This window comes from Bolinopsis microptera, chromosome 9 (assembly GCF_026151205.1).
Source record: "Bolinopsis microptera isolate Bmic1 chromosome 9, MBARI_Bmic_1.0, whole genome shotgun sequence".
In the NCBI taxonomy this organism is placed as follows: domain Eukaryota; kingdom Metazoa; phylum Ctenophora; class Tentaculata; order Lobata; family Bolinopsidae; genus Bolinopsis; species Bolinopsis microptera.
In genome coordinates, this window is record NC_087080.1 from 10,060,633 (window position 1) to 10,086,616 (window position 25,984).

The 25,984-nt window shown below is 38.2% G+C and overlaps 4 protein-coding genes and 1 long non-coding RNA gene across 5 annotated transcripts in view; 4 read left to right on the forward strand and 1 right to left on the reverse strand.

The window, feature by feature from the left end:
- Window positions 1–5,618, reverse strand: part of LOC134820887 (uncharacterized) — a 507,687-nt gene extending 502,069 nt beyond the window's left edge. Inside the window, exons 1-2 of the long non-coding RNA XR_010160941.1 lie at window positions 4,519–5,618; window positions 3,419–4,230 (exon numbers count right to left, since the gene is read on the reverse strand). This is a non-coding gene — a long non-coding RNA (uncharacterized LOC134820887). The remainder of the gene's footprint in view (window positions 1–3,418; window positions 4,231–4,518) is intronic.
- The window catches only part of LOC134820871 (uncharacterized), a 1,079,557-nt gene that overhangs the window by 903,415 nt on the left and 150,158 nt on the right, over window positions 1–25,984 (forward strand). The window lies entirely within an intron of this gene.
- The window catches only part of LOC134820873 (E3 ubiquitin-protein ligase AMFR-like), an 80,541-nt gene that overhangs the window by 38,043 nt on the left and 16,514 nt on the right, over window positions 1–25,984 (forward strand). The gene's annotated exons all lie outside the window — the stretch shown is intronic.
- Window positions 4,764–25,851, forward strand: LOC134820878 (3-hydroxyacyl-CoA dehydrogenase type-2-like). Its single transcript, XM_063831525.1, has 7 exons — window positions 4,764–4,776; window positions 23,310–23,486; window positions 24,193–24,329; window positions 24,458–24,583; window positions 24,911–25,063; window positions 25,167–25,262; window positions 25,488–25,851. Exons 2-7 carry the CDS (start codon window positions 23,329–23,331, stop codon window positions 25,577–25,579), a joined length of 762 nt encoding a protein of 253 aa, XP_063687595.1. The 5' UTR covers window positions 4,764–4,776; window positions 23,310–23,328; the 3' UTR covers window positions 25,580–25,851.
- LOC134820869 (putative uncharacterized protein DDB_G0271606) lies at window positions 12,190–23,103 on the forward strand. The gene is made up of 17 exons (XM_063831516.1): window positions 12,190–12,359; window positions 12,631–12,673; window positions 12,987–13,111; window positions 13,216–13,317; window positions 13,443–13,629; window positions 13,749–13,890; window positions 14,047–14,202; window positions 14,333–14,580; window positions 14,743–15,141; window positions 15,306–15,395; window positions 15,582–15,716; window positions 15,869–16,252; window positions 16,436–16,571; window positions 16,772–16,984; window positions 21,911–21,951; window positions 22,263–22,358; window positions 22,756–23,103. Exons 1-17 carry the CDS (start codon window positions 12,223–12,225, stop codon window positions 22,792–22,794), a joined length of 2,673 nt encoding a protein of 890 aa, XP_063687586.1. The 5' UTR covers window positions 12,190–12,222; the 3' UTR covers window positions 22,795–23,103.

Below are 25,984 nucleotides of genomic sequence, written 5' to 3' on the forward strand. Positions count from 1 at the left end.
TGTTAATGAACATGATAGCCTGAGGTCCCCAGGTAAGCACTATAGAAACCTGAAAAGTGGTTACTGCATACTGGAGGGAGAAGTGCCAAGACTACCTGCGCTACATAAACGCTGTTGTCAGCACTGCGTGCGCGCACGAACCTTTCTATCGGGGTTCGTGGATAGGAGCTTTTCTTGACTTGTGAAACAAGCGCGCCCGAAGTTTTGCAAAAGCACATGGTTATTAGGTGAAACAAAATAATAAAACAAAAATCAGCGAATTTCGTCAAATTATGCGACTTTTACACCTACTACTTTTTTGTAGGTTTACAACCTACCAGGATGCGCGCCGAGTTGCACTCGTCGACGAATATATGGAACAAATATTTTACGAGTACCACCCGTTAAATACTTTTCACTTTTGCTCCAAAAGCCGCGCACCATCAAATATGGCACTTAGGCGAAACTCACTAATCATTTCAAAAATGGATGACAAATTTGGTACTGTGAAAATTCTCACAGTCTCTAGAAAACAATGCACAATGGTACACTGAATGATCAGTGAGTTTTGCCTAGGTGCCATATTTGATGGTGCGATGCTTTTGCAAGCTATAATTAGGTGTAAAAGTCGCGTAATTTGACGAAATTCGTTGATTTTTATCGTACTATTCTGTGATATTATTACCCCCTTTTGCACAGTTCTTCAGGAGTGTTTCCCTTCATGTTTTCTGTTCCTTAGACCAAACAGGGGCGTGAGCTGCCCGCCCTAGCTACGGTACGAGAAGCAGCGGCAGTGTGTGATCCGGTTATAAAGAGTGTTCTTGGAACAACAGCACTCTGCTTGGCTGCACTGTGACAGTGGGAGAACATTAGTTCATGTCACCTAACGCCCGCTTAACCTTGGCAGCCCCAAGGCATCTGGTTGGTGATGGTTCCCAGGGCTTTTTCAGTTGGAGTCGGCTGTTAAGTTTGTCCTGTAAATTCTTGACTTAAGAAAGGAAATAAAATATATAACATCACATCCAACACTTGGATTCATCCCAACAGTATTATTTCCCCTGATATAACACCGTGTAATAAGTCAAGATGTCTCACCTGTAAACCATTCAGGTCAAGTAATATTTTCACCAGTTACGTTACTAATAGCAAATGTATAAAGTGTAATGAGGCCTGGGATTGCTACAAGATTCAGAGAAATATTAGAAATAAATTAGCTAAAACCTGCAAAAAGGCTAATGTAATCGATGATCTACAAGTTAAAAGTGCCAAGAATGATCTTAAAGGGATATGGAAAACTATCAAACTGGCATCAAATATGACCCCTGGTACAACTAATTGTCAAACTATCAATGAGAATGATCCTGAGCTATTTAACTTTCATTTTGCAAATGTTGGATCAAGATTACAAAATCAGGCCCCCAATATTGAAAGAGTTAGTTTTACTGATTTTTTACCTCCTAGAACTTCTAATATCTCATTTGATAGATTCCAAGAAATAAATGAAACTGATATCCTAATGTATGTCGAAACGCTCAAGAATGACAAGGCCTCATATGACAATGTGCCTCTATTTTTACTTAAGCAAGCTGTACCACACATAGTTGAGCCACTGACCCACATTGTCAATCTGAGCCTTAATACAGGTGTTGTACCAACCCTTTGTAAAAAAGCTAGAGTAACTCCCATCCATAAGGCAGGAATGAAAGATGATCCTAATAATTACAGGCCAATATCCATCCTTCCACTTGTAGGAAAACTTATAGAATATTTTGTCGGCAAGCAACTCACTGATTACATGGAAGAGAACAAACTTTTCATCCGGCATCAATATGGCTTTCGGAAAAATCACTCCACAACTTATCTGATGTACGATCTGATGGACGAAATATATATGAGTAAATCTAAGTCTTATAAACCAGGAATCATCTTTCTTGATCTTAAGAAGGCCTTTGACACAGTGAATCATGAAATATTGCTTCAAAAATTGGCATATTATGGAATTGGTGGCATTGCTTTAACCTGGTTTAAGAACTTCTTATCTTGTAGATATCAATGCACTAGGATCAATGGCAATCTAAGCTCATTTTTAGAAGTTCTGAGTGGTGTACCACAAGGAAGCATCATTGGGCCTATATTATTTAGTATCTTCATAAATGACATCATTTATGCCTGTAACCTATCTAAGCCCTTTCTATTTGCAGATGATGGTGCACTATTCTTTGATCAAACCTGCAGAAGCACATTTATAAACATGAAAATAGAACTTATGACAATCTTTAAATGGCTCAGTGTTAATAAATTATCACTCAATGAAAAGAAGACTGAATTCCTATTGTTTGATCAGAATATATACTAACTCTAAATAATACGGTAATAAAGCAAGTTAAAGAGACCAAGTTTTTAGGTGTTATTATTGACGAAAACCTAAAATGGGATGTTCAAATAAGAGCCCTCAACTCGAAACTTAGGTGTGAGATCGGAAGACTCAGTAGAATACGACACGTTATCCCGAAAAAACACCATAAAGAATTGTACCACACGTTATTTGAGTCACACCTAAGATTTGGAATATCGGTATGGGGTGGGTCGAGTAATAATATGCTTCAACCTATCTTCATCACTCAGAAAAAATGTATCAGAATACTATTTGGTGACCTTGAAGCATATCTAGATAAATTTAGAACATGTGCCAGAACACGTTGTATAGATGAACAAATCCTAGGAAGAGAATTCTTTGAAAAAGAGCATACAAAGCCGTTGTTTAACAAGAACGGCCTTCTTACCGTCCACAACCTGTACAAATACACATGTCTATTAGAACTGTTCAAAATTGTCAGATTAGAATCTCCAATCTCACTCCTATCTTTACTCCACAGATCACCATCACAAAGACGTTCAGACCAGTTCATCACCCCGAACCCATCCTCCTCTTTCATTTATCAATCAACAAAAATGTGGAACGACTGTCGAAAAATTGACAGTATGATAAGCTTTACTAAGTCAACGAACTTAGTTAAAGTAACACTGAAAAGTGAGCTACTCAAGATACAGTCCAGGTACGAAGATTTAGAATGGACAGAATTAAACTTCGATAAGAATGAGCTTGTATTTTAAAACAGAGTCCTTTGACTTTATTATTTTGAAATTGAAGAATCGTCTGGCCATAACTCATTTCGTTCGCATTACAGATTCACATTCACTTTCATTTTCACTATCACGCACAGTACAGGGTCATACCTCAATACCAAATTATTATAGGGCACAAGAACAAATTTGTTTACAATTATCAAAATTTGTTGAGCCCAGCAGCTTACTTCCTATCCTCTCTTCCCCCGTCGTCTGGAGCGTGTGATTTTTGTTGATATCCGAGCTCTTGTTTTTATCTTTTGGTTAACTTTCTGTGATTGGACTCGGTATTTTCGTCCCCGCCGAGTGGGACGATGCTTGCTCGCCAGTTAAGCTATACTTGTATGTATGTATGTATTTTGACACGGGGCAGCGCTAGACCCCATGTAGTGCCCTCAACCTACTTTTAGATTTGAAGGTCATAAAGGCGACAACAATGCCAAGAGGACAGCGCAAGCCGGTGAGCTGTACACTGGGCACGCGCGCGTAATAATAGAGCTCAAACAGGTAATAGACCCCGCGAGCATATAGAATCAGGATTTTACAGGATGTGGGCAGCCGGCCCTGTGAAGGTGATGGATGCGTGCAAATCTGAGGGCTTGAAGCGAGTGTATTGTGGAGCTAGCGTACTCTGATAAGTGAAGTAGCCCGAACCAGGTAGCTCACCTGCTCCGCATCGCGGGGGGCCGCTCCAGTTTACAGATGTACATGCGGAGATATGTCGACGCTCGTGAGTGAATGGGGAATAGCTGATTTGTGCGAAGGTAATGTGTGGGTTATGATGGTGCTGTTACTTTATAAGTTCTAAGCTTGTAGAATGTGTTGCAAAAACCATCCTAATTGAGGTTTATTGGTTGGCGTATGTAGTGAACTAGTGGGGTTTGACGATGAAAGAGCGCTAAGATAATTTTGGGAATGTAGTATGGGCAGTGACAGATTCAAGGTTGATGGAGATAATTAAAACAACGAATATAACTGCAATTGTAAAAAGTAATAGCAAATATTTGTAAGTGAATCTCGATTGTTTGTGAATCCTCTTTATCGACACTAGGCAGAGTATGATGCTGAGGCGAAGTTCGGGACTGATCTGGTATCATCTTCCTTGAGTTTACTAATCAGATCAACCTGGAGTGATGGAACGTTTCAATTATGTGGATTTGTCGTAATCTCGTGGATTAGTCGTAAGCTCGCGCGCGCGCAGGCTCGCGCGCGCACTAAATTTTCTGTTTAAAAAATGACGACTATTAGGTTGCTACGTCCTTGAGTTGTATGGCGTTCGCGCGTTACGTTTAATGCGGGAAATTTGAAGGACGGATTTAACCGGTTTGAGTAACTGGATTTGATTGAAGTTGTGTTTGGTGGAGCAAGGCGGTAGGTTCGTTTTTTAGGGGTGTTTAGTGGGAGTGTTCTAACCTGGTGGTGGTGGAGGAACTGCTAATACCGGATGAAGGGGTACCCTGGAGGCAGTGATTGGATCTCTACTGGTTTGGAGAGTGGGAGTCCTTTATTTAGGTTGTCTGATGAATATCTGTGTCAAGTCGTCAATCTGGAATAACTCGAGTTTTAGTAATTTATAAAGTGGGCTGTAACATTGCGTTCCAGCCCTGAGAGGGAAAATAAACTAGTAAGAAGATGTAATTATTGGAAAATTGATGCAGATTACATTTATTGACTGATCAGAACAAGGAATAATGTTATGTGGAGTCCAACTTGTAGTTATTCATCTCATGTGATGGTTTAGCGAAGATTTCTGGATCGGAGTAGTATGATGCAGATATCAGATTTCGTAGTGCTGATCCATTGTGTTGATGTACTGCTGCTTAAACTGGTTTCCACGTATGTATGTCACAAGGGTAGCCGGGGTACTCGAATCCTAATTAGATCTCTAGCTTTGTGTTCGCCGTAGAGTGGAGAGTGGATATCCATAGTGCTGTGTACCTGTGTAGGGTTGAAATTCCAAGGTTGCTGAAATGATGATGGTGTTAGAGAAAGACGCAAGGTGTAACATGCGTTACACCGTGGTAAGAAAGGCATTATGGTAGCAGAGAATGCATTATGACAGGAGAATGAGCGAAAGTAATGCAAATGAAAAAAAAGGACCGAATTGACGAGGTGATTGAGTGAGTGAGATGCTGCATTGCTACTGGCTGACTCGCCAGCAACAATGCAAGTCCAAGAAGAAAGAAGGAGAGACACTGTCCGTTATCTGGGTGAGCCACCACCGACAGTGCTCCCACTTATGTGGGGCTGAGGGTGTTGGCTCCAAGAACCAGCCGTGAGCGAACAGCGCCTGTCCCCCTCTATGGTTAACTTGAGAGTAACAGGACTATGCCATTCTCCAGGCCAATCCGTTCAGTAATCAGCTGACCCAGCACCACCTCTGATGGAAGATGTGGTTCGGATTGGACTTCGCTAGGATTTGTCAGTTTTTCTGTAGACACTAATGCTCCCTCGAGGAAAGACATGAGCCCCGGCGAAACTGACCAAAAACGTGGCAGGGATTCTCACCCTACTAAGCTATACTTTAGATGACACTAATTTCTACAAACCACAAAATATTAAATATAAAATGTGTCCAGTATGGCGCAAATGCATCATTTGATAATTTCTCGACGCTGTCGTCGGGGTGAGAGTTATCTGAACCAACTGCATGCCCCTACGATTGCGTCACCACTGGTGAGCAAGCATTTGTTTGTTGTTTAGTTGTGTTGGAAGGGAACATTACTTGATTAATTCATCCATTAGGATTTTAATAACGATGAGCTAAGATATACCGTTCATCTTAGACTATTGGATCAATCTTATTATATGATTAGATTTTATAAACGAACCTGGCATACAAAAGATTGTAATGCGGAGGTTGGCTGGCTCTTCTATAATAAATACGACACTCCAACTTACAGAATGCTTGCTAGAGATAAAACAAAATATTATCAGACTATACATGCAGCATGAGTAACTGGTGGATAAGCCTTCGGTAAAAACGGATCCGGAAAAGTCAATGCGGCACTCGGGTCCTTGGTATTGTCGTCGGTATATTGTCCATTATTTACGTTCTGCTTTCATAGTTCAAACAATAGTGAGCTCTAAATATACAGCTTTAAACCGATTAAGTATGAATGAATGAAATACATGACAATCCGCACTCCTATAATTCAAAAGCATGAGTAACTCGTAGTGATGTACGATTTCTAGAAAGTTTAAATTAAATTTGGCGCTCACAGGTCCTCGTGATCATGTGATCGCCGCATAATGTTCTGTAAATGCGCAGGGCACCTTGAAGCTTAAATTATTCACCATACTGAGGCAGTCAACCAACGCGCGGCTTTATTTTTATGATATGATATGTTTTGATTGTTATTAATAAATACCAAAATTTAAATTTGTTTTACTAAAATTTGTTTTACTTGATTCTGTTGACCAACATGATGAAATAACCATTGATTGTAATGAGGTAACTTTCACAATCAAGGAGTGCAAAGAGACAAAATATCTTGGCCTCATTCTAGATAGTAAATTAAACTTCAAAAGCCATGTAGATTATATTATTAGGAAGGTCATGAAGAGAATTGGAGCCATGTATAGAAGTAAAGCACTGCTACCCATTAAATATAGGAAAATGTTTGCCAATGCACTCATGTTGCCACAATTCGATTATTTAGACACGATCTATTGTAGAGCTGGCAAGACAAAACTTGCTGAACTTGACACTCTGTACAAAAAGGTAGCCAAAATAGCTCTCAACGTTCCAAAAACAGAGAGCAGCCTTAATGTTTATAGAGACATGAAATGGTTACCACTCCATCTTAGACGACAACTCCATCTGTCAAATTATATGTTTAGAATCATCCATGACAATTGTCCTACAAACTTTATGAACAAATTTAGTTACATATCAGGAGGTAGTAGGAGCGGCGAAAGCTGCAACCTTTATGTCAATAGATCAACATCACATAAAAACTTTCAATACTTGGGGGCAAAATGTTGGAATAATGTTCCAACAGATCTACGAAATCTGCCCGATGTTAAAAGCTTTAGTGATTCGTATAAGAAACAGCTACTATCATCTATAACAACAGACCCTAATTATACCGTCGACAATTCATATGAAAAATTTTACACTGCAATCATAGTCGACGATAACTAATTAACTTCTAATTCTTTTAAATCTGAGGCATATATAATTGATGTATCGAAAAGATATTCCCTTTTTTACCACCTTACCATTCTGATTGATTTTGCACATGACTGACATGTTTTAACTGGAGAAGGGGTTCCCACAGTGGTAGTTTTATAAACCACTTTTAATTTATTGACCTATTATACTTAGTGGTAGTTTTATAGACCACATTTAATTTATTAACTTATCATACTTAGTATTTATTTTTGGTGACTGTATCACCCAGTTTTAACATTTGATAATTGTACAGTTTATTGACGACACATTGACTGAATGTTATTTTATATTCTAATTTATATTCTAGATATTTTATTTATTTTACAACAGACGACAACTTCCTGTTTTTTCTTCTATATTAGTTACTCATATCTCTTGTACAGACTTTTTTACAAGGACATTGACAAATGATACTCACATTAGGCATTCATTATTGCATCTAAATTATTTCACTTGCATTAGGCTTAGAATTTATTCTCTGGTCAACAGATTTCAAATGTTTAATTAATTTGTAGTATGACAGTAAGGTATATAAGAAGTTATTTAATTTTGCTTGGGCTATTATATTGACTAGGTATTGAGGTTTAATGATGATATGGAATTTGAATTCTATATAAATTTACACTATGTGGTTGGGGCATTTTGCATAGTAAATATGGTTACTACTCATATATATCATATTATTTGATTGGTATTCGATTTCTGATTATTTCTTAGGAATATGATTATTATATCTCAATTTGGCTTTAGGTAGGGTGCCCCGCTAAAAGAACTGGATTCTTCCAGGAAGCATCCCGTGCACAGACCTTGGTCTACATATATATTAAATTATTAACCATTCATTCTGTATGTGCACGAAAATTTATTTCAATCAAAATAATTCTTTCATGTTAACTCACTCTGAATCCTTTTCTTGTAAATCTTCTTCTATTATCTATCTCCTCACTTGTTCTTGTGGTATTCAATATGTTGGGCTCACAGAACAGCGCCTTAATGAACGCATGAATGGACACCGTGCTTCGGTTAAAGCCGGCAAATCCTCCTTTGTCCATGACCACTTTAATACTCCCGGTCATAATTTTCATGACGCCTCCATTCAAATTATTGATTTTATTGACCCTTCCTCTACTGAAGACCCTCGTCTGGCCTTAGCTGACAGGGAACTTCTTTGGATTAATCTCCTGAGCACTGCTCACCCTCTAGGTCTCAATGACAACATAAAAGGTTCTGGTAATATTTCTAAAAGCAACTTTAACGATATTTATTTTAAAAGTAAAATAAAAAGATATAAAAGAGGACATGGCAGAAAAAAGAAAAACAAAAGCCATGAAGATAGAATATACAAAAGGACTCTCACTTTAAGAGAGATTGACAATAAATATGAAAGTTTAAAAAGAAAAATGTCTGAAAGCAAATACAGCTTTTATAAAGATATAAGTAGCCTTCAAAAAGGCGAGCTCAAGCAACTTAGCTCTCATTCCCTCTGCAAATCTGGAGCCATTTTCCTTGTTATACAATCTTTTGCTGGCCAAGACAGCACTTCTTCTCCTAATATCACCTCTGTTAATAGCGAGTTTATCACTTTTCACTATTGTTCTAAAATATTTGATAAACTCCGAATAGAATCAGTCATTCGTGACTCTAGGATCTTGACTCTTCTCCCTCCAAACCTTACGCCTTTCCTTCCCTTAAAAGTTTACTATAAGTACGATATTCCTGTCGGGCGTAAGCTTTTTAATTATAATAGATTCCTTAAATCACTTGATAATACTACTATTTCCTCCATCCTGGAAGGTGATTGCCCCTGTTCCAGTAACCCTTATTGCTATCAGCCTCGAGGCCACATCATCACCGGTGACCTTGCTTTCATTGAGCACGAGGATTTAAGAGGCATCATGAGTTACGGTACCAAATTTAGGGAACCTGTGTCTGTTCCTCCTGAGCAAATCTTGGAGAGCCTCAACGAGTGTTCAGCCAACTTCGCCACCCGTATGGCTAGGAAACATGGACTTTCATGTTTGGAATTCCAGGATTGGAAAGATGAGGTCTCCCGGATCTTCACCAATCGCCTTAACTTCCTCTCCTCCTCCCCTAATAACTTCACTCCCTACAATTCAATTCTACAAAGGGATGATGTTAAATCTTATCTCGACAGTCTTTCTTCTTCTTTTATTATTTGCTCCGTAGATAAAGCTTCAAATAATTATGTTTTTGTCTGCAAGAAGTTTTATCTTTTAACCCTTCTCAACGAACTTGGCTACGATCTCACTTCTCTAGAGTGTCGTGGCAATTCTACTTATCATCCGGTTAACTCTGTAGAGGATGATATTATTCAGGAACATGTGAACTTCATTAAAGATAACTTTAATATTCGTGTTTCTGAGGACAACCTTTGTCTACCGAGAATCTTTTGGATTCCTAAACTTCACAAGAATCCTTATAAGTCTAGATTTATAGCTGGGGCCAGTAAATGTACCACTAAGCAGATATCAGTTGTAGTCAACAAAGCTTTAAAAGTTTTAAAAGAATACTTTTCCAAATACTGCAACTCTATCTACAACAATACTGGAATTAACTGCGACTGGAGCATTAACAGCTCTAAACAGTTCCTGGAAAGGCTGCCTAGACTAGAGATTTTTAATATGCAGGTATACGACTTTACCACTCTGTATACCAATCTAGACCTTCAGGTTGTACAGTCACTGCTTTTCGAGCTAATAGATCTCCTCTTTAGTAATACGAATAAATTTATTTGTGTTTCTCTGTATAAGAACAACAATTTTTTCTCTAAAAAGGAATATAACGGATACTTATGTTTTTCTGCTGATAAACTCAAAACAGCTATTACATTTATTCTGTTTAACACTTTTGTTTGTTTTGGGGATCAGATTTTAAGACAAACGAAAGGCATTCCCATGGGAGGGAATTCTAGTAGCCAGTTCGCTGATCTTTCGCTAGGGAAGTGTGAATTCAACTACATGACACGCCTAATCAAAGAAAAGAAGTTCGGTCTCGCTAAGCTCCTCTCAAGAAACTGCAGATATGTCGACGACCTCAACACCATGAACTATTTGCATTTCTCTAACCTAATCAGGTCCATTTATCCACCTGACCTGCTTATGGAGAGGAGTGGTGACGACAATAAGTCCGTAAACTATCTCGACATCAACATCTCGATGAATAACTCCGGACACGTCGCCACCAAGCTTTACAACAAACTTGATGACTTCAACTTTCCTGTGGTCATGTACACTTTTCCTAACAGTAATATTTCCTCTTCTGTTGGTTATAATGTTTTTTACGGTCAGGTCCTTCGTTACTCTTCCATTATCTCTGACCTTGATTCTTTTCTGTGTTCTACCAACACCCTTTATAGGACACTTCTTTCAAGATGTTATAATGACAGACTCCTGAAGAGTAAATTCAGAAAGCTTCTGAAAGACCGACCTAGTATTCTGTACAAATACAGTATACTTGATGTCAGCGACATCCTTGACATCACATTTAACGTGAACAGGTGATCACTGACGAGTGATTGCTAGGGGGTCTTGGCACATTAAACCGGTACAGGTATTAAACCCCCGAAACCGGTGTGCCAAGTCATCTGCTGATGATGTTCACATAACTTTATTTCCTCTCTCCTTTATTCCTTCCGTCTTTTCTTAAACTTACAGTTCAGTTACTTTATTTCACCAGGTCTACCTAAGGATCAATTATTCTTTGGTGGGGTTTCACTTCTGGTATTGGCTTCATTCCCGTTCCTTTTCCTTATTCTTTATACTTATTTTTTATATAGTTTAATGAGATATATTTGGTTCCCTATATAATATCATTCTGAAAATTTGTGAAGACCTTCTTAACTACTAAACCTAAATTAGTAGGGAGAGATATGCCTTGATTAAGAGGTCTAAAAATGACAAAATAGGTATAAATTCGTTGATAATTCAAATCCTGACCATCGAAATTGCTCAAACTAATTAAGGTTCAGTAGTTGACAGATGTTACTCGTCTAAATTTCTTCGAAGTAGCGCGCGCCGGGCCAGATCATTAACAATGGTCAAGTTCAGTAGAACATAAGTGTTTACGTAAGCTGACCAAATTTCAAGAAAATTGTTATATGGGAAGTATTATAACTTTTTGATTGTTTCCGAAATAATGTGTTGGCCGAAATACGAGCTAAAAAACCATTCTAAATAACCACATATGGGGCATATTTTGATGTAAGGGTGTTCCATGCCCAGCCCCCTCCAATGCAAGCAAATCGATCCCCGCAATTTACCAGTTTCATGAAAATGAGAAAAAACGGTGTTACAACGCAAGAGTTCTTGAAGTGGAGAAAGGAAGCTTCACACCGTTAGTCAGAGGCGTCTCGTGGGAGCTGGCTGGGAGTTTTATTGGGTGTCCGACCGACTGGGGGGGGGGGGGGGGGAACTGAGTATCGTCACGTTTTAACTCCTGTCTTCTAGATAGTCATATACATCTATTTCGATTGTCAAAAGATTTGATACTTGAACTAATAATATTCTCATTGCTTGTATACCCGATTTTTTTCAACTTGTTCACTTTTCAGCAACTCGATAAGAGTCTAGCAAACAGTTGACTATCTGAAACAAAAAGCGGCTCTTTCTTAGTTTATTTGTTCTTCTCTCCCAGCTAAAACTTGATGGAAAATTTTTGACTGAATAACAAATATGTCTTCATTGAAAGCACTGAGAATTCAAATAATTTTGGTTGCTGTGTTCTACTAATTGCATCACAGGATTTGTTTGATTAATATTTGTATATTAATTGGTCCATCTTGATACTTTTGCCCTGTAGAGCCCTGTAGTGTAGTGTACCCCTTTAGTACATCTACGTTGTAATGTACTGTAACTATACTATATATTTTTACTAATTCTAACATTCGTGACGTTTTAGGTTGATTTTTGATCATGTGACCCATGACTGCAACACAACGGGCCCAAGGCCAAGATTTCAGTTCAGAAAATGTTGATATTGTCTTCGTTATAGAGAATACTGCGGTCCTACATTCTCTCTTCAATGCATTTAAACTCAGTTATCTAGCCAAATTCTTAGAGTAAGTATCAACCCGTTTTTGTGATTGAAAATATACACTGTGTACTATGATATGATGCTTCAAATTTTCCAAATCAATAATCGAAGTCAAAGAAACGTTCCTCATTTAAATGTGTGGTCTAAAATTAATTATACTGTGGGGTGGTTTTTTCCCTAGAACGTATGTTTGTCATGGTTTCACTAAACTTAATCCCTTTTCCCTTCCATCAACGTTAGTTGGGAAAAGATAACTGACATCCTTTAAAGCCATACTGACATACCCATCGTTTCAGGCAGCCCTCCTCCAACTCTATTTCCAGCGGTTTATTTGGCGAGGTAAGTGCTAGTTTTTTTCTAAATGACTAGATGATTGTCTGATGATTAGTAGATATCAAATATGATCACCCAACCAATCAGCTCTATAATATGTCAGAATTGCTAGATCATGCTGCTTTTATTAGAATTAGAATTAAAGTTACACAGCAATACAATAAGAATCAAAATAATTTAAAGAAGCTTCAAACTGCTGTTCAGGACATTCAAGTCAGTCAAAAGCTTTTGTTATTTTACAGAAATTACATCATGATAACTTAAAGGTCTCAAATCATTACCTATTAAATAATGCTGTACCTAATTGTAAATATTTCAGTATCCTGTTCAACAGTATGGTTTGGTTCTATATGGCACTAATGCCCCCGGAACCAGCGAATGCATATGCTGCTTTCCACCAACTCATGATTTGTCAGTTTTCCTCAACCAAATCAAAGAGATAAAGTAAGATGTAGGATTAATTGTGGTTATGCTGTACATAATGTAATAAATCCTAAGTTGCTTACTTACATTCATCTAAAATATTCTTCATCCATCTCCTCTTTCAGATTTGATGGCGGAGGTGCAGAATCTCAGGCGTTTGTTGTCGAAGGAATGGGTGTGGCACTTGAAATCTTTGATGATATGGAGATAACTAGGATCAATAAGAAGTGAGCTTACATGATTTTCATACTTTTACATTACATTACCTGGGTGTGACTTAAACTCATTTTAAATTTGATATTCAAATCATTTTGAATCTGATTAGAGAACACTAACTCATACTATTCCCAAGGCCCAAAGTTAAAAAACTTTGCATTATGGTCGGACAAAGCTCCCCATACCTGAATCCATGTCAGTTTAGTCAGAAATATACTGGTCGCTCGTGTGAAAGGCTTGCAAAGAATATGGCTGAACGAGAAATAAAGCTTTCTGTCCTTGCTCCTAGAAGAAATGACCACCTCAAGAAAATTTTTGAAGCTGTGAGTTTCCTCTCAGATTTTGAATTATATCATGAATGTAACAGAGTAAATGTAAGGAAGGGCAAATTTCATCTCACATCATATAGCCCTAATTTAATATAATTATAAACTATTTCCAGGCATGTCCTGAAGAAAATAGTATAAAAGACTTGGGTGTTGACCCACATCACATGACTCTCATATCGGGATGGAGTTTGCCAGTTTCAGACCAAGCAGATAGTGCAACTAGTGCTGCAAAAGTGACTAGCTCTCCGCCCAAGAGTAAGCACGAAATTAAGAACGAAATTTCTCCTTTGAACATGAATGGATCACTTTGAAGTTCATCTATGCCCCACCGGCACCACAATCATGTATATTACACATTAGAGCAAACTAAAACTTTTAACAAAGTTTACCATGGTTTATTACTATTTGCAGAGGTGAGAAAAGTAAAAGCAGATAGTGGTCCAGCTAACCCAGCTTGGAGCACTGGTTCACCCCACCATATCCAACAACCAGCACATCCGTCAGGCCAACAACCAGGCCCACCTCTCATAGACTTCAACCTTAATACCCCGTCGCCAAGTAACTTAGGTAGCGCTAATTTAACTTAAATTGTGTTTATTTTTATCGAGTAGCACTATAGTTGCTTATTTATCTCTGATTTAATACAATTTAACTGACATTGTTTGTTATTTTCACCTCCTGTATATTTTGATTTCAGCTGCCGGTGTCGCTGCTGACCCAAACCAGCTGCATGTCCCTGACCTCCCAGTCCAATATCCTGATCCTTCCAACCAGATTCACCAGCCCCGTATGCCAGGGCCTCCACACTTGCAGCAGGGTGCTGGGGGGGCGATACAACAGAACCCTCAGATACCAGGTCCTGTAGTCGTCATGCAACCTGGTCAAATGATGCCTGTTGGTCACCCGGGAATGATGCAACGACACATTCAACCTGGCCAAGTACAGGTATGATTAAATTCAAAATTTGGTTAAATGACTAGGTGAGAGAATGATGCAATACAAAGCTCTAGTCAACTTTTAAAAACCATATTATATCAATCATTTTTACAAACTCGTTGGGTGCTGCATTGCGTCTAGACATAAATTACTGATAACATACTCCATCAGCCTGGGATGATGCACCCTCAGCAACAACAGCGGATGATGCAAGTAGGCCAGCCAGGAGGCATACCCATGCAGCCTGGTGCACCAGCAGGTGCTCCTCAGAACATGGCACAAAATGCTTACTACAACAAGATGCTGCAGCAGCACCAACAGCAGCAACAGCAACAACAACAGCAGCAACAACAGCAACAACCTGGTCAGCAGCCGAATCAGCAAAATAAGCGTTCAGTGCTGTGGAATGGACAGCTGGAATGTTGGGATGCAAAACAACGAGCTTCACCCATAATAGTGGAGTGTAATCTTTCAATAGATGCTAGTGTAAATGCGTATCAAGATACTTACAGCAGCATATCAAAGTGGCCTAAAAAGGCAGAATTTTCTTTTATGCCAGGCACTATTCCGGTGAGAGAGAATTTTGTATCACGGTTATTTTTAATAAACTCTACGTATTGTCTTGATCTCAATTTTAACTTATTTCGATGTACCTTAGATACATTATAATATATTGAACATCGAGATTAAAATAGCAAAATATTTTTACTGGTTCTAAAAATGAACTATTTCAGAGTCAACTCTCAAGCACAAAAAGGGCAGCGAAGTTATATTTTACTCTTAATCCAAACAACAATCAAAACCAAGAGAATTCTAAAGGACAGGTAAGGTGGCATTATTGTCATGTCAAAAGTTATGTCTTTTCACTTATAAGGAATTATAACATGACGTCATGATAATAGCAATACATGTTATGTAAGTAACCATACCCAGTCTGCCCAGTCAAGTTTTAATATTATATATTTTTATTAGCCTGTTATAATTTAATTGAGTTAGTTATTTTATTTCAGATTGAAATAGGATTGACATCGACCGGGGATTGTGGTTTGCTAACAGTAAATAGTGTAGGAGGTGGAAAAGAACAAGTACTCATGTTCTTCAGCACTAAAATGAAAACCTTCATGGGTTTATATCCTTTCAACCAGGTAAAATGTCCATTATTGTGCTTAAATTGTGTACGATGTTCTGTAAGGTTATAATCCATTTATGATAATATCACGTATTGGTGCTATTAGGAATTTGAAGAAAATACCAGCTCCACAAAATATCAGCTCAGTTTCCTCATCTCCTCTATTAGGCCCAGTTTCAAGAGGAGCTAGCCGGAAAGTTGCAAGAAGCAGAATACTCAGCTGCTGTCAACACCTTGCCTAATCCACGCCAAGCTGTTCAGCAGCAACAGCAACAGCAACAAACTCCACAACAACAAAATCAACAACAAGTTCAGCAACAACAGCAACAACAACAACAAGTCCAACAGCAACAACAGCAACAGGTTCAACAGCAGCAACAGCAACAGGTTCAACAACAGCAAGCTCAACAGCAACAAGCCCAACAAAAGCAGCAGCAAGCTAAGCAAATGCAACAAGCCAACATGGTCCAGGGTAATATACCACCTGGTAATGCTAACAACAGCATTGCTTTCCAGCAGGCCATGATGGCTCAGCAACAAATGCAGGCTCAGGTTTTCTATATTACAATTCTGCTATAATTCTGCCATATAATTAACATAAACTTATCAATTATGACTTATCCCCTTCTTAGAACTTAAAAGCTAAATATTTTGATTGTACGTTTCGAACAAAGCATTCCGAGAAGGATCAAATAGTTTTCAACATCAAATCACAACAATAAATATTCGGTTCAGCAGAATCAGCAGAGGATGATAAGAGCCCAGGGAAACCCTCAAATGATGGGACCTCAAGCTGGCCAGATGAACCCTAGGATGCAAATGCAGAACCAGATCAACATGCAGCAGCAAATGCAACAATTCCACCAGATGAGTGCGTTTTTAGCAACTAATTACTATAGGGGGGCGTGGGGGGGGGGGGGGGGGGGGGCTATGTTAGTAATGCTCGTTTAAAATTCATGAATTTAACAAAATTCATTTAACATCTAGTCAGCAAGTAACAATCCTCCAATTATATAATATACAGCATTCACCAAGCTGATTAGAAAAAGATATAACTCCTCAATAAAACAGGAAACGTGCAAGGAATCCCTGCACAAATGCAGCAGATGCCCAATGCTCCGGTCATGGGTCAGATGACACAGAACCAGATCATGGCCCAGCAGCAGGGGCAGATGATGCAGCAAGGCCAGATACCCCAACAAGGTCACATTCCACAGAGCCAGATGTTACAGCAAGGTGGGCAACCAATGCAGATGAGGATGGCCCCTGGGATGCAGATGTCGAGTGAGTCAAAACATGATCATGGGGTTAAATATACCTATCTGGTTTAGTTATAGGTAACGGGTTTATAATAACTTCCATTAGGAATATGATACCAAACTGGTCCCATATGTATCTATATTCTATAATTATATCATGCGAAGTTATTAAAAGTCCTCGGCTTTTGTTTCCAATGCTCCGCCATTTTTTGAACTAGAGCTCCAAAATTTGCTATGGTGATCAAGGCCAGGGTCGACCGGGGTCGGATTTCTGGCCGGGACCGGGAACCGGAAATTTTGACATCAAAAATGGCCGGACTGGGAATTTTGCCGGGAAAATAGTAGTTGCACTTATCTACTCACTGCTAAGTAGTCACTTAGTAACTGATAAGTAACTTCTTTTTAAAACGATCTGAGACATTTTATATTAATTTGTTTGTTTTGTATTTGGGGTATTTATTTCTTTTATAAGATTTCTTGGGTTAAAAAAAGCTAAATAGATCTGAGCTTAGTATGATAGTGTATACGTGACTTAAGGACAAACTTCTTATTGGAATAAGGCGTAATTTTGATGCCGAGAACAGCCGAGAATAATACGGTGACTCAAATTGATTTTAACTATATTAAATCAGGAGCTTTTCTTGTTTGTTTGTAGATATTATGAGCATTCCCAATTTGGGCTGTTTCTGGCCTTCGATGCATTTATAAGCATAATTTAATAAGTTTACTTAATACGTTTTTCATGGTTATGAAACAATTTAAACTTAATTTTATTTGTAATGGCTTCACGACTGATGCATGTAATACCACAAATGTTTGGTTGAGTTTGTCATTGAATTTTGGTAAATTTTGTTTTTAGCGGGACAATGAGACGAATTCTGGGATAAAGGTGGAGTTTTATTTAGTTTTTACAGATTTTGAACTGAATAATTGTAGTTCTTAAATTAATTCCGGCCATAATTCCCGGCAAATTTTGGAAATCCCGGTCGGCTCTTCGTTTTGGTTATGTTGTTGAGCTAGAACAAAACTAAGCTTAAATACCTGATATCATTTTATGGGTTAAACTTGTAAACTCATGTACACGTAGACAGGTAAACATTCGTATTTAATTTATACACATAATTGAAAAGTAAGGACTAGTACTGACGTACGCGTACTTCTCAGCAAAAATTTGACTAGATTATTTTGATTAAATACTAATGTAGCTATATCTGATGGTACAAACTGACTCTAAGTTTAAATTTTCATTGTATAAACATGTACAACATTGAAACTCAATTATCTAGACGTTAAGAATAGTAAGTAACTAAATGAATATTAAAAGAATAATAAATTACTCAATGAATATTGAATGGGCATAAAACTGAAAGTCAAGAGAAAATATCAAACCCAATTTTGATTTGAACACAAATAGATTAACTTTTGGGATCTATCCGATTTAGTTCGAAGCCTCGTACTTCAGATACTAGTGATCCCAAAAGTTTTGTTCGTTCGTATCGATGAGGATAGTAATGTGCAAGACACCGTTTTTGCTATTACTGTCATATTATCATTGTTCCAATGTTCGAGTCGTACCTCGCTTCTGGCCGGTTGTAACTTGCACTTGCAAATTTAACCATTTCACGTGTGCAAAAAACTCATTCCTCGGCCTTGGCTTTGGCCGAACAACTATTCTTCGAATCGCCTTGGCTTAACTTAATACGGTCCCCCTCGGCCATGAAACCTGCCCTCGGTCGATTACCGATCAAGGAAAGTTATCCATAATATTAAGGTGGAATTATAAGTTGAAGTTTTCAAACAGCTGCCACCAATTCAGCAATGTCCGCCTTGTCCAACCAGTTCAGGATAAGTTATTTCTCCTGCATCATTGATCTGAACAGTCTCTGGGTGGTTATTTTCAAATATATACTGTACATTCCAGGCGTTCCACAAGAGAAACTTATACCTTGAAATACCTCTCCTTCGTTTCTCCAAATACCCTTCACCCGGATCATGTCTATCTTTTGGTCTATCGTGTTCTAATCTTACATCTTTACAGTATACTAGCTTCATTCCTGCAGCTTTAAGTCTGATGAATAAGTCCTTGTGTTCGATTATGGCAAGGTCAGGGTCCCAGCCCCCAATGTCTATAATATGTTGGGTCCGTGCCAAAAATACATTAGAAGAAGTATCACATCTTACACAGCTAGGAAAGTTTGGAATTGTTTGATTAACCTTCGAACATACTCCAGTGAACATTCCAATCTCGGGATTGTTATTGATATTATGAAAGTACCCGGACTCCAAAAAAGCTGCAAATTCGACCTTTCCGTCGTATCTTCCAGAAGCAATTGTTGCATCAGTTGTGTCTAATATCTCAACCAATTTAGCTATATTGGTTTCCTCTGTGAAGTTAACATCGTCATCCAAAAGGAAGAAATATTCAGTCTTGATTTCTAGAAGAGCTAAATCTCGCCCCCTTGCAATGCCAAGATCCTCATCATTACTAACAATATATCTCATTAAAGGATACTCTGCAATTTGGCGCCTTGTCTGTGCTGAATAGTCATCTGGTCCGTCATCGTACACAACTGTTGGTAAATCAAAGCCAAGCTTCTCCCTCACACTCTTCGCTTGTAACAAAACCAGCTGAGGACGCCGAGCTGTCTTCACCACCAAAGTCACACATTCCCACAATTTAGTGCATCTTTTGATTTGCGGGAGGAGATTGACGGGTTCTCGTCTGTTAAACCCACAAGCTGCAAAGTTGCAGGAGATTCCAGGGGGCATGACTGCTTGTTTCAGCAGTTTTCTGTCCTCTAGGAAGAGTTCCTCTTCCATGAGTACTAGACGAGATGCAACTTTATCACAAGGTGTTAGTCTGATAGGATCGTTAAGACAGGGACTGTATGTAACGTCTTTCTCTTTGAGAAGAGAGACAGGGCTGGGGCAAAGTTCCTTATCATCCACTATCCGCGTCAAGAACACACCTTCGTTATATGCAATAATGAATGCACCAGTAACTATCGAGCATTCCACTAAATGAAGTGAAAACTCCTCTGTCCCATGATTTGTACCGATTTCAACACATTTCCCTAGTCTTTCGTACACTAATTGATTGTCTTTTGTCAGACTGAATGCCTGCTGCATGTTCGGATCACAGAATTGTACGACTAGATCTCCTTCATTTGTTGCATCAATACACCTTCCTTCATACCACAATCTGAGCCTGTGCTTGTAGAATGAGCCAACTTTGGTCTCCATCGAATACAATTTTGTTCGAAGTGTTGAGTCATTTAAGCGAACATTCATGATCGCTGATTTCCTCATTCCGTTATTGATTATTAACAGAGATATCACTAATATAGCAAGAAGGAGCACTCTGCGATTACCATTGAGACACTTCCGTCTTATTGCAAACATGTTCGCACTCCTGGAAAAATTGACCAATTATATGTTTCATATCTTGGGCTATCACTATCAAGATATTAAATATAAACTACAGAATCAGAGAGTAAATTATAAACAACTTGTATTGCACTACTACAAATAGAAAAAGCTAGATTCGTCGGCCACGTCATACAATATTTGAAACGCGAGAGTACAGAGTAACGACAGAGGTTAGGTCAAATTAAGTATTAATCATCCTGAAAGGACATAACAGGACATTAGTATAAATAGAATCCTACAACAATATTGTTAATGCTTTAATGACTAGTTGTTGCTTAATTTAAATAAAAAAGGTAGCTGACTGATTATTCACGTACGAAAAAGTAAATTAAACAGTCAATAACAAGATTAATTTATTAAATTATTAAATTAATCGCCGAAAGCTTTACACGTAGATTGGTATGTGATGAAAGCAAGATCGGTAAAAGTTGGTAAAGTGAACAGAGCTAAAACTTGAGGCAACATAGCATCATAGAACGATGTGCTACAGTTATAAACAATACAAAAGAAAACAACAAGACCTCTGCTAGGGTAATAACTAATAAGGTGTGAGAACACTACAGAAATGTATTCTAATCGTGTATTGAATGTAAGATGCAATACACGATATATCTTTAGTATTATACACTGTCGCGTAAGTGTTATCAATATCTCAAATTTCCACTTAAACTTTAATAATCTGACCTTAATTCAACCTGGTAGAATGTTACCAAAATTATGCACTTTCATATCAGTTCAGACATTATGGACAAATATTAGAAATATTATCAAAAGCTAGTATAGGTGGAAATAAAACGTCTTTAGGGCATTTTTAAAACATTCGGGACATTCTACAGATGATAATGATCTCACTGAGTAGGGTAGTTCATTCCAAATTTTTGGTCCACAAAACATAAATCAGCATCCGTTCGTTTGATATGAGGAGCAGGAGGAACTTTCAACAAATAAAAGTCATCATTTAGTCTGGAACTTCGTCTTCGTACTTCACTCAAATTATTTATATTATACATAAATACAACACAATTAATTTATAATGTAATGCTAGCATAAAGAAAATGATTCCCGAAATTAGCACAATGAAGAGAACAAGATGCTGTGTGAATATGGGGAATTCATGCTCCACCGGTAGTCCCTACAGTAACGCCTCGATATTCCTCTCCCCTGGTTTAAAATCGTGCCTGGAAATTAAAATCGTTGAAACTATGTAGTTGTAGACTGTAGAGGGCCTCGACGAATTCTTAACGGCCACCCAAAATTCGACCTGCTTGAACTTAAACAATCTGACCCAAATATTAAGAGCCCAAACTAATTATGTTGGCCGTCTACAATCCGACCATGCCTATTGCCAAATGTAAAACATTTACAATTTTAAAAAGTTGATTTTGTTGACTTGTAATGCAATAATCATTATTCTCATCAATTGGATGCAATAACATAGGAAAATGAATCGTCAAATAACTAGTTGCAAGCGAAATAGTTTATTTTAACTAATATGTTAGTTCAATCTATTCAATGTTTACAGGAAACGATGAAATGATGATGCAGCAGCAACAACAAATGCAGGTACGTAAGTTTGTTATGTTTAAGAATATTCTAGGTACATACAACTATTTTTTAGGTTTTATTTGTTTACCGTGGTTACCAAAGTACAGTTCTTATTATTAGAGTCATTGAGTATGATCATGAGGTACTTACAAATTATTTAATAGACCAGACACTAACTGAAATAACACATTTTTATGGTGAACCTAATTACTTAAATGGTTAAGGTACTAAAATATTTGATATTATTACATTCGATCATTACTATTAATAAAGGGGTGCATTAATTATTGTAAATTGGTCAGTCCCGTTCTACATTATATTTGTTCCAGATGATGATGCAACAAAGAGGGCCAGGTGGTCTAACTATGCAGCAGCAACAACAACTGCAACAGAACATGCAAGCGCAGAACATGCAGAACAACCAGGTTTTTAGTTTGGATTCAGTACAAATACAAATTACCTAGCTAAATTTTATCCTCCATTTCATTTGTTCCTTCGCTGTATGATGGTTTGGTGGCCGACCTGTATCCGACCCCGCCCCCTGGGAATCAAACCCCGGTCGTCTGTATGGGAACAGTACATCATTAGAGCTTCCATTATGACATGAGTGCATACGGATTCGGGGTTGCCCCCCCCCCCTATACTGCAGTGAAAGCTGTACCGAAAGGACCGTGGCCGAAATGCAATTAGACAGGGAAATCGGCACCCCGACTGCGGTCGAACAAATTATTGATTATTATTTTTATTATATTACCTCCTATACATCATATCCTCATGTGATGCAGCCAATCTAATGAATTACGATGATGATATCTTTCTCAGATGATTCGACAGCAGCAGCCTTGGACTGGACGACAATAGGAAAAATTTATAAATTCAAATATTTTGAATTAAAATACATTAATATTTTTAATTTTACGAAGTGGTAAATACTTTAAGTTGCTGGCAGCGAATTGAAATATAAGATCGAATCTAAGATGTATTGAATTGTACTTACATGTCTTTTGTGAATTGTGTCTATTTCACGTTGTATAGGAGCCTCTCCAACGTTATTTATTTATGTCACGTCAAAGGGTAAAGAAGCTAGATATTCAGCTTGGGTAAAGTCCAAATGTGTTCCAATATTTATTATTTTATGACGATCTTATTTTAATTTAATGACTTTGTAAAGTTATTGTTTTAATAAAGCTGTTCCCCAAATTGTATATCAATAGACAATAATTATACCTAGTCAATACGTGGCAGTGCTCAGTGCCTATGCAGCGTGAACACCCTTTACATTGCGATATGATAGATGTTACAAATTGTTGTTTTCTGAATTTTACTATTCAAGAATGTACTGATTATATCAATTGATGACCTTACAATAATTTTATAGCTTCTCCAATAAATCTGATGAATCGTGGTGTTGTAGCGCTGGTAACGGGTGGAGCCTCCGGTCTGGGCCTAGCTACAGTCAGACATGTCATCAAGACAGGTGGTAAAGCGCTCATAGCTGATCTACCTGGATCCAAAGGGTCTACTATTGCACAGGAAATGTCAGACAATTGCAGGTATTGTATAATGTATATGTGGATTCAGGTGGGGAGTTGAACAAGGGTCGACCGAGTCCTCGGCCTCGGTTTTACCGAGGAATAGCGATTTTTCCTCGGCCTCGGCCAACAAAATGAAACCTCGGTTGTCCTCGGCCTCGGTTTTTTTTCCTCGGCCTGGAGGACAATTCCTCGGTTTGCCTCGGCCTCGGTTAAAAATTAAGTTGCTATTCCTCGGCCTCGGCGAAATTGTCCCAGTTGCAACTTGCAAGGGTCGACCGAGTCCTCGGCCTCGGTTTTACCGAGGAATAGCGATTTTTCCTCGGCCTCGGCCAACAAAATGAAACCTCGGTTGTCCTCGGCCTCGGTTTTATCAAAGCAAAATTTCCTTGGCCTCGGTCGCAAATCCTGCCCTCGGTCGACCCTTGGAGGTGAAACATGGTTTTTTGGGGTTTTTGACACTTGACATTAATCAACCAATCAGCTTCGACTATTAAAACCAACCACTGTCACGTGTCTGAAAAGTCCTCACCCCCAGTCCCCACATAGACCACCATGTGACACGTGTTTGATGTTGTATAAAAGTTAATACTCGTCCTATGTGATCGATTGTTAATAGTGCCAATTTAAGCCAACTTTACTGCTTAGCTTAACACAGAGGTTGCTATTTCGAATAGTATTGTCCTGGTACCGCTTATACTTTTGACTTATTAACCCAATGTCCCAGGTTCTCCCCCGTTGATGTGACGGACGAGGCGAGTGTAAGATCTGCCCTGGAGATGGCAGCTAGCGAACTTGGTCCTATCACTGCTGCTGTCAGCTGTGCTGGTATCGCCACTGCTGGCCTCACCTTCTCCAAAAGAGGTAGGGTAAAATTATTGTTAAAACCATTTTCATCTGAATTTGAGAAAATATAGCATTGTCAACTAATTCTATAATTCGCGTAGAAACCCAAGTTTGCTTACGAGGAAAGCAACAAATAACCATTACAGGGCCAGGGTCGCTAGATGACTTTCAGAGAACAATTAATGTGAACCTGGTGGGTACCTACAACGTGTGTAGACTCGCTGCTGAAGCAATGTCAGCTCAGGAACCTTATAATGAGAGTGGAGAAAGAGGTACTTATTAAGTGTAGATTTGTTACAATATTGAGTTTCTGGTGTAAGACTCACCTTATCGGCCCTCCTGTGGCCCCTGTACTTAAATTAGGGTCGGACAATTTAGGGCCGAAAAGTGAATCGACTCTCAATTGAGAATGTACATCTCAATCGAGACTCTAAAGTGTATCTAACCACGGCCAGAATCGTAAAATAGGCAGTATTATCAGTGTAATACGTCTTAACAACAAATGCAAGCTTTTACATGGTTTGGTATAGCCATACACTATCAATATCTGCTGGTTTAGACTTTACCCAGAACACACAATGTATCTTAAATATTTCCAGGAGTTTTAATCAACACAGCCAGCGTAGCCGCCTTTGAAGGGCAGCGAGGACAAGCGGCGTATGCTGCCAGTAAAGGCGGTGTTCGTGCACTGACAATAGTCTTGGCAAGAGATCTCGCTGCGTTTGGTATCAGAGCTTGCACCATCGCACCAGGTAGTACCATAATTGAATTCAATTTTATTGTGTAAAAAGATTTTCAGTGATTAATGCACCTCTATTTTGCTGAACTGACCACTAACTGAAGACAACTTGTCAGGTATTATCCTGACACCCATGATGGCAGGAATGAGGGATGATATTAAAGAATCCCTTGCTGCTGGGGTGCCTTTTCCTAAACGCCTCGGGCATCCTGGTAAGAATTTGGAGATACTTTTAGTTATATCAGTTCATTTTATAATAATTTTCTGGTCACAAGAAAATGAACTATATTGTGACAATGAAAATGCTAGTTCTTAAAGCTTTAGGTTGTGTCCCAGAATCCGAGAATACTTCTATTTTGTTTTGAAGAGGGATAAGATAGTAAATCAAAAGTAGAGCCTAGTAGGTGACAATTTTTGTTAAATTTTCTAAATTTCAGAGGAATATGGCGCCCTTGCTCATCATATCATGACTAATGGATACCTCAATGGAGAAACTATTCGCATGGATGGAGCTCTCAGAATGACTTAATTAAGCTGAAGAATTACTTGAAGTTGCGTGACCCAGTAGTATGATGGACTGTTTAGGATTCAGCACTTTTAGGATAGTTTACAATGATTTATAGATATTTTATATTGTATTATATAATAAGGCTTCGTGATTTCTTAGGGTTTAAAGACGTTAATTTTGCGTTACTTTAATTTCGTTCTCAGAAGCTTTTATGCGCTTTTATGTAATCAAGTTTATAAATTTGTTCTAATCGTTTTTGTTTGTATTCTAACTTATTAAATTCATTCCAAAAACGTGTGTTTTCATCGCATGTTCTAATTAATTTAAACAGTCATTAAAAAACAAAAGAAGTTGATGTCATCTTTTGGTGTTCTAGTAGAGTTAAAACTTAAAATATCTCGGCTTTTGAGTCAAAGTTTTTTTAGT

Excerpts from the sequence above, each read along its gene's own strand:
- LOC134820869 (XM_063831516.1), top strand. The coding sequence starts at position 12,223 with ATGACTGCAACACAACGGGCCCAAGGCCAAGATTTCAGTTCAGAAAAT. Across the intron at positions 13,318-13,442 it reads ATAACTAGGATCAATAAGAA|GCCCAAAGTTAAAAAACTTT; the intron begins GTGAGCTTACAT and ends ACTATTCCCAAG. Across the intron at positions 13,891-14,046 it reads GACTAGCTCTCCGCCCAAGA|AGGTGAGAAAAGTAAAAGCA; the intron begins GTAAGCACGAAA and ends TACTATTTGCAG.
- LOC134820878 (XM_063831525.1), top strand. The coding sequence starts at position 23,329 with ATGAATCGTGGTGTTGTAGCGCTGGTAACGGGTGGAGCCTCCGGTCTG. Across the intron at positions 24,330-24,457 it reads CCTCACCTTCTCCAAAAGAG|GGCCAGGGTCGCTAGATGAC; the intron begins GTAGGGTAAAAT and ends TAACCATTACAG. Across the intron at positions 25,064-25,166 it reads AGCTTGCACCATCGCACCAG|GTATTATCCTGACACCCATG; the intron begins GTAGTACCATAA and ends ACAACTTGTCAG.